This window comes from Phascolarctos cinereus, unplaced genomic scaffold (genome assembly GCF_003287225.1).
Source record: "Phascolarctos cinereus isolate Bilbo 61053 unplaced genomic scaffold, phaCin_HiC Scaffold_5;HRSCAF=322, whole genome shotgun sequence".
Taxonomy (NCBI): domain Eukaryota; kingdom Metazoa; phylum Chordata; class Mammalia; order Diprotodontia; family Phascolarctidae; genus Phascolarctos; species Phascolarctos cinereus.
The window spans coordinates 463,034,962-463,050,638 of NW_027555958.1; the positions used below are offsets into that span (position 1 = coordinate 463,034,962).

Here is a 15,677-nt window from a genome sequence, read left to right on the forward strand (position 1 = left end):
TTGTGGAATTTTAAAATGACCTCCAGATTATTCTTCCTGCCTCCAGTCCCTTCACACACACTGCCACCACCTCAGTTTACCTAAGCATTACGTCTTCTGTGGCTCTCCATTGCCTAACTCCTCAGAGACATTCCAGCCTCCCTGTGCCACCTCCACACTGTTCTCCAAACACAGGCTTAACTCTCCCGCCTCCCTAGCTCTCCTTTGATCTGGAATGCCTTCTGGGTCTATCTTTGCCTGTCAAAATAGTCCCCATCTGTCAAGTTCTAATTGCACTCCTTCATAAACGTGGCTTGTCCATCTTTCTGCCTGTCTGTCTCTGTCTCTGTTTGTCTGTACCTCTGTCTACTTGCGTGTCTCTCTCAACAGGGTGTGTATTCTATCTTCCCTACCAAACAAATGCTCAGTTCCTTGAGAGCAGGAACTGTCTTCTTAATCCCTTTTTTTTGAATGCCTTGCATATAACAGGTGCTCAGTATTTTTAATACCTGTTGGATTTGTTGAGTGTAGGGCCTTCCTCTCCATACAGAAGCCCAGAAATGTTGATGGTGGCCTGACTCTAACAGTTGCTTTTTGCTGTCAATTGTAGATTTGCTGGGGTCACGTTGAAGATGTCGAACTTATTAACGATGGCTCCGGCTTAGGTTTCGGCATTGTCGGCGGAAAATCAAGTGGTGTCGTTGTGAAGACGATTGTTCCTGGAGGACTGGCCCATCGGGTGTGTGGCTTTTCTGTGTCATTGTTATTTTTCGTTGTTCAAAAAAGTTGTTTGTTTAAGACTTAGCAACTTTTAGCAAAAACAAACCTAAGTTACAGCTGCAGAATCACAGAACCTCTAAATTGAGAGGAAGCTTGCAGGTCATCTGGGCCAACCTGTAGCTGAAAGAAAAAGGCCTGAGAGGTTGTAATCTGGCTATGTTGAGGGAGTGTCCATTTCCACAAAACCATTAATCGTACAAGTCTGTACAGCACTGTCCAGGTGTCCTTTGACAAAACCTCTTCAGCTTGGTGTGGGAGAAATTTTTTCAAGGCTATTAGGAATATAACTAGCCTTTTTTTAGATGTCCTGTTCTCCCTGTCCCCGGCCTCCCTCTGGCCACCAGGCTGCACTGTTTTCCAGCCATCCAAGCCGAAAATGACTTTAAAAAGGGATCCAGACTCAAACAGAACAAAAAAAAGACATCTTTTGCCTCCCTTCCAAGAGTCTGTGGTAGGCAGACAAACGAGGTGTGTGGCTACTTTGGGGCAGATTTATCCAGATAAGCCCTTTCCTGTCAGCATGCAGTCTTGGGTCATGGGGCTGTCCAGTGCTTTGGATTGCATCTTGCCACGGGAAGAGCTGCTCCCTGGGTGACTTCTGGGAGCTGGCCTACCCTAGATTGTTAATCTTCGGTGCCTCCCTGCTACCTTTTCTGTACCATTCGCCACATCCTGGTGCCCCTTGCCTCCAGGACCAAGGTACTGGTCTCCAGCCCTCCTTCTCAGAGTCTGCACTGGAAACTGGACTCCTCGTTCCTATACATAACCCAAGTTCAACCATGGGCTGTTGCTGTTATCAACATTTCAATTTCGTTAGTATGTCTATTCTCAGTGACATGATAGAAGGATGGTGAATTGATTTGGTTAGACTAAATTACACTAAGGTTGCTCTTTCTACCACTATTCTTCCACCCCCTTCCCACAAATAATCTTCCTTGCTCCCTCCTACTAACTTTCTATGGACAACTGTTCACCCAAATAAATCTTTCATTGGTGTGATTGTAGTTGAGAGTGAAAGTGTCCTTAGCTATGCCCCTTGAATCACATCGTGTGTGTCTGTTCTACTGAAGTGTAAGGCTACTGTGGGCAAAAGATGCCTTTTTTGTTCCACTTGAGACTAGATCCTTTTTTAAAAAATAGATAAGTTTGAATTGATATCTTTTGTTTTTATGTCACCAACATTTCTTGATGCTTCTCCTTCCTCTTCACAGAAAGAACCATCAGTAATGATAAAGGATGAAAAAAAAAGCAAGGAGGGAGAAGCCAGTTCTGAAGTATTGAAAGTTGGCCACTGTAGGCAGCGTTCCACACCCACACTCCCCTCCCTCTATACAGCGGGAAGGAAGCTGCCTTAACATTTCTCTTCTCTGGGGCCAAGCTTGGTCATTATAACTTCACAGAATTCGTCTTCAATTATTTTATCCATGTTCACTCCATTTACATTGTTGTAATCATTGTGTACATGATTTTCTTGCCTCTGCTCGCTGAACTTTGTAGCAGTTCATCTGCTAGATGCTTCTGTATCCATCAGAATCATTGTTTCTTATAGTGCAGTAAAATTCCATTGCATTCATTTACCACAGTTTGTTTAGCCATCCCCCAATTGACGGGCATTGGCTTTGTTTATTTCCCAGTTAGTGGGCATTTACTTTGTTTCCAGTTCTTTGTTGGTATAAATACATTGGCATATCCAGGCAAGTTCTTTTAGTCCTGGTCACTTTTATGAGTTCATTCTTCTAAGAGCTCCTCTGCCCCTCTCTGATGTGACCCTTCCAATGAAGGGAGCCAATGTATGTTCCAGAAGGACTAGAGGAGGGAGCTAACTTGCTCTAGGTAAAGGCAGCATCCTCGTGACTCCCAGGCATATAGCCTCACTGTCCCTGGCAAGAGTGAGGGGTAAATAGTGGACAGATTGTAGTTTTATAGGTGCTCTTGCAATGTCAAGAGAGTGTGAGGAACGTCCTTTGCATGTTGAGTGGATTCCCCGTGTTGAACTTTGGGGAGGCCATGCCTGGGAGATGTCTAGGATGGGCAGTGGTGGATGACCTGTAGTGTTGGAGGTGAACCCCATGGCGATGGGATCACAGGTCCATTGAGGCTTGAGTTCTTCTATGACCTAGTAGGTGGTCTTTGAAAAAATTAGTGGAACTAAAAAATTTCTTCTTCTTCAGCCAACCTAGTGAGTGTCTCTAAACTCAGCCAGGCTAATTTTCAGATAGCCATCACTAGGCTAGGGAAGGTCCAGTCAGACCCGTGGACCATCAAGAACCCAGGCTCGCCTCCTTCTTCCAATGAGACACAAGGATAAGATTCTGGCTCAGAATTATTCTGTCTCTTAAAAGAGAAAATAGTTGTGAGTCCCAGAAAGTTTAGGTTTTTAAATGAATAATTTTTTTATAAAAGGGTAGTACACTAATAGATGAATGAAAGAATGAGGCCTTTTGGCCTTTGTTGATTTCTGATACCTGTTCAAGTACAAATTGAACTCTGTTCCTTTTAATTTTCCTGCCTAGTCTCATGGAAGGAGGAGACCTTCAGCGATTTGAAATGCGGGAATGAAGAAAGTTGCCTGTCATTTCAGAGCCTTCCCTATCTATCAATCTGACTAATAACTGTTTTTGCCCTGACTGATTCTTGAGAACACCTGCTTTTCTGTAATGAACAAAATGTTTGGCTTCCAGTGACAGATGCAAATTAACTGCCAACAGTTTAAATTAAGCAAGAGGTGAAGTAAAATTGGGAAAAATATATATATATAGTGCATTTTAAAAGAGAAAGTCAAACAGTCAGTTCAAAAGCATTAAGTTACTTCCATGTGCAAAGTGGTTCAGTCCAATTCCAAAACTGCCTATTTTGTGCCAGGCATTGGGGGTTGAAAGCCAAAATAAATGGTCCCTGCCGTCAAGAAAGTGATATTCTACTGGGGAAATAAAAAAGAAGATATATAATGTTGTTATTTTGGTGAGGACGAACACTACCAATGGGGGAGATTAGAAAAGGCTCCATGGTGGCCAAGGCCCTTTAGCTGAGCATTGAAGGGGGCTAGAAACTTCACAAAATGGTAGTGGGAGAGCATTTCAGGCAGGAAAGTCAGCCTGTTTAGGAGGTGGAGTGTTACCTGGAGGAAATAGTAATGAGGACGGCTTGCCGAAGTCATTCATGCTTCAAGGGTATCTTTATTTTCCTCTACCTCTAACTAAAAATGAGCAATTATTTAAAAATCTGATCCTGGGGAGGAGTCGTGGGCTTCACCAGATTGCCAAAAGGATCCGAACCCTTGCAGGAGAGGCAGTGTGATTTTGTGGAGAGAACCTGGGTGTGAATCCTAACTCTTCACCTCACTACCTCTGTAACCTTGGGCAAAGGTCACTTAAGTAAGTGCTCTTCCCTACAGACCACATCCTGCCTTCTGAAGAGGGGTTGCCTCTCCTGCCTGGAATGCTCTCCCACTCCCATTTTGTGAAATCTCTGGCCCACTTCAATGCTTAGCCAAAGGGCCTTGACCAACATGGAGCTCTTCCTCATTTCCACAGTTGGCGGTGCTCGTCCTCACTAAAATGACAACCTTGTATATTCTTTGTATTTGCCGATCTATGTACAAGTCGTTCTTCCCCAGCAGAATATAATTTTTAAATATAGATTGGAGTCAGGTTGGTCTTTATATGCCAAGCAGATTCATCTGACTGTTATCTTAGAGGCAATAGGAAAGCACTGAAGCCTCTTGTGAAGGGGTATCAGGTGACAGGGCCAGATCTGTGCTTTAGGAATGTGAATTTGGTGGCTGTGAGGAAGAAGAGGAAGAAGAGGAAGAGGAGGATCATGTTGTTCCCTCCATTAAACTGTGAGCTCCTGGAGGGCAGGGACCCTTTTTCTGCCCTTTCTCTGCATCCCCAGCAGTTTTAGCACAGTGCCTGGCAAATAACAGGTGCTTAATAAATACTTGTTGACACTTTGACATTCAGAGGCTGTTAAGGCCAGGCTTGGGAGTTTGGACTGGGTCTTGGAGGCAGAAGGCAGCAGGGAGCTGTCTGACCCTTCTCTCCGTGGGCCACCGTCTGAGCCTTTACAACTTAGCAGCTTCTCGGTTGCAAAAGGAATGCTTCAGCTTTGAATATCAGCTTTGCTTTATTTTGTGCTGTGTGCCAGGCGAGCAGAAAATGGTTCTTACCTTCCACTTGATGCCTTTCATTTTGGGGTTTCAAAGAACTGCTCTGCTATTCTTCAACAGTGCTACTCAGGTAGAAAGAAATTGTGGGGAAAAATGCCCACAAGTGGTACTCTAGTAATTAGGATTTTCCATTCAGTCAGTGGTCAAGTCTTAAGGCATTAACCTGTTAGTGGAGGCTTATCTCAGGGGGAGGGAACCTGTTAAATTTACTAATGGATCACATTTCTTCTCTTGAAAATGCTTCTGGGTTGGGCAAATATTATTTGGTGGAAGAATAAGGGCATAATCATAGCAATAACAACTTATATTCGCATAATGCTTTCTGATGCAAAGCACTTTCTGGGCATTGTGTCAGGCACCATGTGGGGAGCATATTTTCCTTTGAAGTTCAAGACTGAGGTGTATTCATCAGTCCTGATGAGTGTTCCCTCCATCAGTGATCTGGTGAACCAAGAACACGGTGCAGGTTGGTGGAAGTGACCGAGGCAGGTTTGGGCTCAGTGTCAGCAGCAGCTTCCTGAGAGAGCTGTCCCAAAGTCGAAGAATGGGGCTGCCCTGGACGGATGTGGTGGGCTCTCCCTCCGCGAAGGGCTTCAAGCACAGGATGGATGAGGGATAGCTGAGGATTTCTCAAATATTATTTTTATTGTAGAAGGAGTGGTGTTTTGGAGTAAGGCATTGGATTAGGTGACTAGGTGATTCTATTCATTTTAACTTCAAAGTTTATATTTATTTATCTATCTAGACCTTTGATTGTATCCATGTAGGGAACTCCCAAGTCAGGTCAAGTCAACAAGCATTTGTTAAACACTCTAATCTGATGATATATGAGCTGTCCCTGGCTTGAAGGAGCTTGCATTCTATTGGGGAGAGGGATTCAACATGTGGATAGATAGACAAGGTAGATACCAAGTAGTACAAAGGAATTTCACTTCTGCCCTCAGAATGTGATCTGTTTGAGTGTGGGTTGGTGTCTTTCTTTACTTCTATTCATATGCCCAGTGCTTTGCAGAATATCTTTTTTTCTCAATTCATTCATTCATTCATTCATTCATTCATTCATTCATTCATTTTTTGTCTTTTTGGCTCATGCCTCCTGAAGAATGGGAAGCTTCAAACAGGGGACCATATTTTGAAGATTGGTGACACAAACGTGCAAGGGATGAGCAGTGAGCAAGTTGCTCAAGTCCTGAGGAATTGTGGAAATTTGGTGAGGATGGTGGTGGCGAGAGACCCCACTGGGGAAATTTCTGTGACTCCCCCAACCCCACCAACCTTGCCTGTTGTTACGCTACCATCTGTGCCTCCTTGCAGTCAGAGCTCTGTGAGTATACATTTCCATCTTGAGTCTTTTAAGCTAAGTTCACATTAAGACACATCTAATCAGGGTTGACAACGCTTTTTTCTCTCTGGGTGCTCCTGGAGTAGGTCAGCCATACTCATGAATCATGCTGATAGGCACAAGGTTTTGGAAAAGGAGAAGAATAAAAGGGGAAGGGAGAGAGAAAATGTGGAGGATTAACAGAAAGATCAAGGAGGAAAAAAAGAGGGGAAATTGTATGTACAAGCAAATCTGGCCCCATCCATGATGAACTCAGAAGTCACTTTCACACAGTGACTGGCCCATGATAGGTGCTTAATAAATTCTTCTTGATTGGGCTTGACTTTAGCGCTCCTTGGGTCAGAGCTAGCCTTTTACTGATGTGGAGTCATCCATAGGGTTAGAAGAGCTGGAAAGGAATTCAGGGGTCATTTAGTCCAACTCCCTCATTTTACAGATGAGGAAACTCATAAGAGTGAAGTGACGTGCCCCAGGTCAGATTGGTAGTAAATGTTCAAAGTGGGATTGGAATCAGTCAGCGCTCTTTCTGCTGTGATATGTTACATCCACAAGAGCAGGTCTGACAGGAAGAGCTAGGTTTACATTCTGGCTCTGCCCCTAGCTATGTGACCTCAGTTCTCTTAGCTAGTCACTTAGCCTACCTGGGCTTCGGTTTCCTTATTCATAAAATCGGGGAATAATTAGACTAGATCAGAAGTTCTTACCCTGAGGTCTGTGAACTTGTTTTAAAAAATATTTTGATAATTATATTCCAATATAAGTGGTTTCCTGTGTAATTCTGTATAATTTACTTTGTGTATCCAGTGCTTAGCACAGTGTCTGGCATGCACATAGGAGGCATTTAATAAATATCTATTGACTGACTGCACTTATTTTTTTATTTCATTAAAAAGATTTTAATGTTTAATTTTTTTTCCTTTGGTTCATTAAATATTTCCCAATTACATGTAAAAAAAACTTTTAAACATTCATTTTTTTAACATTTTGAGTTCCAAATTCTCTCCGTCACTCTTTCCCTTCTCTCCTCTTTGAGAAGGCTGACAATTTAATATTGATTATATATGTGAAATCATGAAAAACATTTCCACATTAGCCATGTTGCAAAAGAAAACAGGCAAAAACCCAAAGAAAAAGAAAGTAAAAAACGTCTGCTTCAGTCTGCATTCAGAGTTCATCAGTTCTCTCTCTGGAGTTGGGAGAGCATTTTTCAACATGGAACCTTTGAAAGTTTCTTGGGTCATTGGACTGACTGCATTCAACAACAGTATTCTGAGATGGGCTGTAGAGGCTTGGCCAGACTGCCAGTGGTTAAGAACCCCTTGTCCAGTCCATTTTACAGGCAAGGAGACTGAAGGCCACGGTGGTCAAGTCACATGCATAGTAACATCAGAGGTGAGATTGGAACCCAGATCCTCTGAATCCCTAATCAGAGTGCACTGGTCTCTTGAGACTAAAGGGTTAAAGACAAAATAAAACCATCTTTGTCTCTTAGTGGGTCTCAAATACCGAGAGTTGTTTAGGTGCCTTTTCTATCAGTGTCTGTTGTCAGTGCTTCCGGGATAGCTGTTATGCTTGTCATGAGCACTCCCTCTGCTATTGCAGATAGCGACTCCTCTATGACTCAGATGACTTGGAGTCTCTTCTATCCTGCAAACCATGGCTGGTACTAACTAGTGAGATCCCTTGCTCATGAAATATTGGGAAATTCAGATGCTTGTGTCTGAGAAATGGCACATAGCATGATGGTGGCAGGGTTGGCCGGTAGAATTCTTAGAACCAGAAAACAATAGATGGCCATGTATGGAGAGAGATGGGACACATAAAAACAGTAAAGAGTAGCATAGGTAGAGCACATGCTTCCTCCTGCCCCAAGTACTTGGTGATGGCCGGTGATTATGTTGCTGCTTAACTGAAGAGTAGCTTCATGAGGAGCAGATCCTTTCGGTTTGATTTCTAGAGGCCCAAATGAGCCGCTAGATCTGTTCTCAGTGCTAGGATTTAGCCTGGCTAAGAGTTGTGGCTCTATACTTTTTTACAAACTTATTTATGTATGTTCTGATCCTCAGTGCTCCCCCCCCCCACACACAATTCATGCATTCTGGGGGAAAAAATAAGATTTTTTTGGAAGTTATTTCCATGTTTTTCTTTTTCTTTTTTTTTAATTAAAAAAGAGTTTCAGTTTACTTTTAAAAGCCCTTTTAAAAAAAAGTAAGTTTTTGATTTGTGTCCAAAATAGTGTTGTGAGGATTCCTTCCTCATCTGCTCTTTGTCACGTTGTAAATCCCAAGGAACACAATCATTTATTTTTTCAACTTAAACCTCTAGGATAATATTTTTAGCCCAATCTCTTGTATAATATTTCTGACATTTAGTCTCAGCCTAAAATCCTTTCTTCCCTCAATTTAAGGTTTCTCCTTATTCTTTCAATCACTATTTGGCCTCCAATTCTATTGATATAACATCCCTACGAAATTGCTTGTTGAAGAAAAAGATCCTGGAAAAACGGAGAGTATTTTCACAGTGACATAGGCGTATGTTATCTTTGACAAATCACTTGTAAAATGAAAGGATTATACAAGCTGGACTTTGAGGTTCCCTTCCCACTCAAGACCTGTGATGCTATGTATGTCTTTGGATGAGTCACTTCAGTTCTCTAGGCCTCAGTTTGCCCACTTGTAAAATGGAAAGGTTGCACTAGTTGGCGGTGGAGGCACCTTCCATCATCATTTGATCCTTTGATAGTAGATGCCATTATTATCGATTGAAATTGGCTTTCTTTTTCCTCTTTAGGTTGATGCCTCTCTTTTTGATACCTATGATGTTGAACTCACTAAAAGGGACGGCCAGAGTCTCGGCATTACAATCATTGGGTATGCTGGGTCTTCGCATGCAGGTAAATGCTTTTTCTTTTCTACTTGAAAGTTTTCATGGATGGTTTTTCAAGTTCTGAGTACAGTTCCTTCAATATCTTTGACTTTTGGACATTGGAGGACAAAATTCATGAATGTGCCATAAAAATGAATTCTTATGAAGGACAACAGAGAACTGAGATTCATCCTTTGAGTTCTGTTATTTCCCCAGAACTTAGCACAGTACCTGACACACAGTAAACACTTAATAAATGTACTCTCTCTCTCTCCCCCTTTTTTTCTCCCTTCTTTCCTCCCTCATTCCATCTCTATCATATATACGTATCCATCCTTCCATCTATCTATCCATCTACCTGCCTGGTTACAATAGGCATCATCAGAAAGTTTTATAGTACTGGTCCTGATGAGCATATGATTTTTCCCCTTTTTTCTTACCTTTGTTTTTCAGTTAATAAGCATTTTTTCTTTCATGCCTACCTCCATTTAAAAGAGAGAAAACAAAAACAAAGCACTTGTAACAAATATGCGTAGACAAGCAAGACAAATCCCTACAGGGACCATGTTGAAAAATGTCTGTCTCATTCTGCATCTGGAATACTTTACCTCTCTGTCAGTAGGTGGTTAGCTCCTGATAATCATCAGTTTTAGCATTAGATGAGAGCTCAGCAGTTACAAGGCAGGTAGAGGTAGAGAGGTGTAATGTCAAAGGGATCCGTTTTCAAATCCTGCCCTTTTCACTCTGGGTGGCTTTGAACATATCATTTTCCCTCTAAACCTCAATTTCTTCTTCATCCTCCTCCTCCTCCTCCTCCTCATCCCTAGGATTTATATAGAACTTTAAGGTTAGCAAAGTACTTTTACAAATATGATTATTATCCCACTTTACTGATGAAGAAATTAAAGTAGATCAAAGTTAACCAGCTGTCCAAAGAAAGTCTAGCCAGTACCTTGAAGGCCTTCCAATGGCAGGATATCAGTAAAGAAATTATTGTCACATCTTCACCTATCAATCTCCTCAAGTTGGTACATTAACTACTGTGTTCAGCATTTATAAATATATATTTTACAAAGTCAGAAAAACAAAGCATCCTTTTTTGATGAGGTTTCCTGTATCCCCCTGGATTTCCTTGTTTGTCTGACCCCTTGGGCACCAATGCTTATCCCCAGAACTCTATTTTTAGCACAGCTGCTGAAGGATACTTGCACACTGTTCTCTGAGCAGAGAAAGAAAGACACTATTTTTGATGGGGATATGAAACACGCAACACACCTGCTTGTGTATGTTTTCAGAATAACAATTTGAAAAACTAGAAAGTTATGATTTTTTCCGTGTTAGAGCAAAATAGCTTGACCTTACATGTACTATCAGATTCAGTAGACATTAGTTTTGTTGATTTTTTTTATTGTTTCTTTTTTATTTTAAGTAATGGCTCTCTAGATAGGGCAGGGAGAGGATTTATTAGGAAACCAAGGTCATGGGGGAAAAACAGATATTTTTAAAGAAAAGAAAAATATAGTTTGAATACTTAAAAATCACTTTTGGGCTACATACTTCTTGACAGAGATGTGAGGGACTCGGTACAGATTAAGACAGATTTTTTTTGGACACGACCAAGGCAGGAATTTTACTTAATTATGCATATTTGTTAACAAAGGTTTTATTTTTCTAGTTTTTTCAATGGAGGAAGGAGGAAGAAAAATGGATTTTTATTAATTTAAAAAATAAAACTTCATTTATATGCTGGTGATTCTAGATGATTGGTGACTTTTACCATTTCTTTTTATTTTGTTAAATATTTCTATGTATAAAACTTTTGAAAACAATCATTGCTTAAACTTATGAGTTCCAGATTCTTTCCCTCGTGCCCATTTCTCTCCCATTCTTGACAAGGCAAGCAATTTGATATTGATTATACACGGGAAGTCGTGCAAAACATATTTCCATATTAGCCGTGTTGCAAAAGAAAACAAACAGAACAAAATAATAAAAATAAAGCAAGTGAAGAAACAAACAACTCTGCTTCAGTCTGCACCGAGTTCATCAGTTCTCTCTCTGGAGGTAGAGAGCGTTTTTCATGATGGGTTCTCTGGAATTGTCTTGGATCCTTATCTTGATCAGAGTCTTTCGGAACTGATCGTCCTTACAATCACTGTGTTACTGTGTACACTATTCTCCTGCTTCTGCTTACTTCACTTTGCATTAGGTCAGGTAAGTCTTCCCAGGTTTTCCTGAAACCATACTGCTCATCATTTCTTATAGCACAGTGGTATTCCATCACAATCACATACCACAACTTGCTGAGCCATTCCCCAACTGATGGGTGTCCCCTCAGTTTCCAATTCTTTGCTACCACAAAAAAGAGCCACTAGAAATATTTTGGTACAAATGGGTCCTTTTCCCTTTTCTTTGATCTCTTTGGGATACCTATTATTGCTGGCTCAAAGGATGTGGCTGGTTTTATAGTCCTTTGGGCATAGTTCCAAATTGTTCTTCAGAATGGGTGGATTAGTTCACCACTCTACCAACAGTGCATTAGTGTCCCAATTTTTCCACATTCTCTTCAGCATTTGTCATTTTCCTTTTGTGTCCTGCCAACCAGTCTGATAGGTGTGAAGTGGTATCTCAGAGTTGTTTTAATTTGCATTTCTCTAATCATTAGTGATTTAGAGCATTTTTCCATGTGATTATGGATAGCTTTGATTTCTTCTTCTGAAAACTGCTTTTTATATCCTTTGACCTTATCAATTGTATCTTATTTCATAAATTTCTCACAGTTCCCTTTACATTTGTGAAATGAGGCCTTTATCAGAGAAACTTGTTGCAAAAGATTTTCCCGGCTTCCTGTTTTTCTAATTGTGGCTGCATAGGTTTTATTTGGCAACTCTAAGGTTCATGGTGATTCTGTGTGGTTTATGGAAAGACACAGTTAAGAAAAGCACGGGCTATGTCCTGGAAGAGGATCTGTCCCTCATCACTGCCCTCATCAGAGCTTGATCTAAGTACCCAAACTAAGGGAGAAAAGAAATAGCCATCGCCTACAATGGCAGCATCTGAGGATACCCAGCAACAGTCAGAAACAAAGGTGAAACGGTCTCAGCTGTTTTCTGGTAAGGAGTGTGTAAGGTCAGGTTCGCAGAGGCTACACTTAGTGCTGGAATGGACCTTTGAGCTCATCTTGCCCAGCCTGCTCATTTTACAGATAAGGAAACTGAGGCCCAGAGGAGTTGAGGGACTTGCTCCAGGTCATATAGATAGAAAGGGGCTGTGCTGTCCCTTGAATGCAAGTTTCTGGCTCCAAATCTAGCCCTCTTTTGACTGCACCAGGATTGTTCTTAATTGATTTTTTAAAAAATTGATAGTCTTCCTTGCTCATAGCAGGTGGAAAAATTAGGGATGCTAATGTATTCAGAGTTCTGAATAATTCCTGTCAGGCCCACCCAGTGCCCTTTTAGCCTAATGAAATACCTGTTTTTAAAGCTTTTCATTTCTTTCTTAAGTGCCTCTCACCCCCTTTTTTGAGTTTGGAAATGCAAATGAATTCCAAAATAGCTAAATATGGGTTGTGTATTCACGTACTTGAATTTAGCAAAAATTGCTGTTTGCATTTGAAGACAGTCATTTTTTTCCTAAGACTTTTTAGAGAAAGGGTATCTGAGTTCCTGAGCTTGGCTTCCATCCATCCATCCAAATACTTATTTAGTGTCTACTCATTTGGCCTTTCATTCATAGTGCATGCAAGACATTTTTACTAGCCATTGCAAGAGAAACCAAAGAAGGATATGGCAAAAGAAAGACTTCCCCTAAATATTGCTCCATGATAAGTAGCTAGAACATCATCTCCTCAGAGGAAATTGAGGATATATAGAAGCTATATTAGCATGTCTTGCTATGCTAAAGAGCAGAGAGAAAGAGATGAAAATTCTTTCATTCTTCTAGACATTGAAGGCAATCAGGAATGAACATGAAAGCTAGAGCAGGTATTGGACTGACTGTCTAATGAATAGTTTGGAATTTTTTTTTCTTCCTTTTTTTAAAAAATTCTTTGTTATACAGGATGGATCCCTGGGAGGGGGAAACAGGAGGCATATGGGGGAAATGCATATGACATGAAAATAAAAGATAAGAAAAAAATCTATTTAAAAAACCCCACTCAAATCATACTTTCGCCATATAGCATTTTTTAAAAAACATATATCCATTTTGGGGGGATACCTTTTTAAAAAACCCAACAGATATATCACAGACTATATTCCTCTCCCCTAAGTATGACCCTGAAAACAGTGAAGCAGAATCTCATAACGATATGTCTAGAATGCTTTGATAACAGGTCTCTCTATCATGTGTCTGGTCTCTTGTGTCAATAACTTTAATACAGTTTCACATTGTTATTCCTCTTTATGGTTAACCTGTCTGCCACTTGCACTGGTAGACAGTATGGCTTGTTCAGATTTTATCTCCATATCCATTCCTTTTTCCCATTGATTTAGGTGGGAACAGGGTATCTTTTCAAGAATTCAAGAGAGTGTCATGTAAAAGAGGGGTCAGCCTTGCTCTACTGGACCCTAGAGTGCAGATACATAGGGAAAGCAATACTGGTCTAAAGCTGAATTGAAGTCATTGCTGAGTGATACAAGGACAGAAAGGGAAATTGTTCCTGCCCTCAAGGTGTTTCCAGTTTATTGGAAGAGACAGAATATAAATACAGAAGTATATACAAAATATACATAAGCTAACTTTTTTGGAGTGGCTCTAGTTAGAAGGATCAGACAAGATGTGTCATAGGTGGCTTTTGAGTACCAAAGGAGATAAGGGATTCTGTGGCACAGAGGGGAACAGGGAGTGAGTTCTTGGGGAAAAGCACAGGGATGGGCTATGTGTAAGGAACCAGATCTGTTTGGCTGGACCATTGTGTGCAAGAAGAGCAGAAATATAGAAGAGAGGTGATATAGAATAAGCCGGGAAGGGTTGGTTGGAGCCATTTTGGGAAGGGCATTAGAAACCCAATAGAGAGTTTGTGTTTGATGCTAGAGATAATAGGGAGTCATCAAAATTTAATAAATGTGATCATGACATGGTCAGATGTGCCCTTTTATAAAATCACTTTAATGGCTAGGTAGAAGATGGCATAGGTAGAATGAGTCAGAGGAACTCGAGGCAGGGCCACCAGTGAGACTGAGTGATGGTGAGGCCTTAGCCAGGGTGGTAGCCAGGTGAGAAGTGAAGGGATGTGTGGGAGGCAAAATAACAAAACTTGGCCATTGATTACAGAGGTGAGGTGAGTGAAAGGGAAGAGTCTAGGCTGTGGACTTGGGAGATAGAAAGGAGGGTGGTGTTTTCTTTTCAACTAGGAAGGTCAGAAGAAGGATGAGTTTGGGAGAGAATAATGAGTTCTGTTTTGAACATAGTGAAGTTGCAATGTCTTCAGGAAATCCCGGTTGGAATGTCTAAGAGCCATTTGGGATGTGACCACTACTACTTAGACTACTACCACCACTGCTAGTGCTAGCTAGCTAGCATTTAGGTAGTACTTTCAGGCTTACAAATTGTTTTATCAATTTGGTTCTCACAGAAACTCTGCGAGATAGGTACTGTAGTTATTCCCATTTGATAGATGAGGAAACTTCGGCAGACTGACCTTAAATGACTTCCTCAGGGTCACACATCTAGTTAGTGCCTGAGGCTGAATATGAACATAGGCCTTTCTCTAAAAATTGATTAATTAATTAATTTTTAGTTTTCAGCATTCACTTTTATAAGATTTTGAGTTCCAAATTTTTTTCTCCCTCCCCTCCGCCCTCCTGGGATGGCAGGCAATCTGATATAGATTATAGATGTACAAGCATATTAAACATGTTTCCGCATTAGTTGTGTTGTGAAAGAAGAATCAGAACAAAAGGGAAAAACCACGAGAAAGAAAAAAAGAGAGAGAGAAAGTCGTATGCTTTGATGTGCGTTCAGACTCCATGGTTCTTTTTCTGGATGTGAATAGCATTTGCCAACACAATTACAAAACACTTTTCACACAAATAAAGTCAGATCTAAATAATTGGAACATGGGTCTTTCTGACTCCAGGTCCCTCATTCTATCCACTGTGCCTCCTAGCTGCTTCAGATTTGTGAATGGAGCTCAGGAGAGAGATTAGGGTTGGATATATAAAGATGTGAGTCATCTGCATAGAGCTGAATAATGTAACCCATGGGACCTGATGAAACCATCAGGTGATAGAGTGTAAGATAAAGAGCCCAACGTCGGGCCCTGAGGTATAGCCATGGGTAAGGGCATGATGGGAATGATGATCCAGCAGAAGAGACTGAAAAGGACTGATCACATTTGTAAGAGGCGAGACCTGAGAGAGATTGGTGCCTTAAAAATTAGAGAGGAGAATACCTGGAAGGCGAAGGTGACCCAAAATGTCAAAGGCTATAGAAAGGTGAAGGAGAATCAAGACTGAGAAAGGGCCATTAGATTTGACAATAAAGTCATTGGGAAGTTAGGAAAAATCAGTTTCATTTGATTTGTTTTTGTTTGTTTTTTGT

General features: G+C 41.0%; 1 protein-coding gene across 3 annotated transcripts in view; it reads left to right on the forward strand.

Moving 5' to 3' along the window:
• Nucleotides 1–15,677, forward strand: part of PATJ (PATJ crumbs cell polarity complex component) — a 340,451-nt gene that overhangs the window by 22,061 nt on the left and 302,713 nt on the right. For all 3 annotated transcript variants that reach the window (XM_020993089.2, XM_078156676.1, XM_020993086.2), the window contains exons 7-9: nt 590–718; nt 6,030–6,251; nt 9,060–9,162. In XM_020993089.2, coding sequence (XP_020848748.1) covers nt 590–718; nt 6,030–6,251; nt 9,060–9,162 — 454 coding nt within the window. The remainder of the gene's footprint in view (nt 1–589; nt 719–6,029; nt 6,252–9,059; nt 9,163–15,677) is intronic.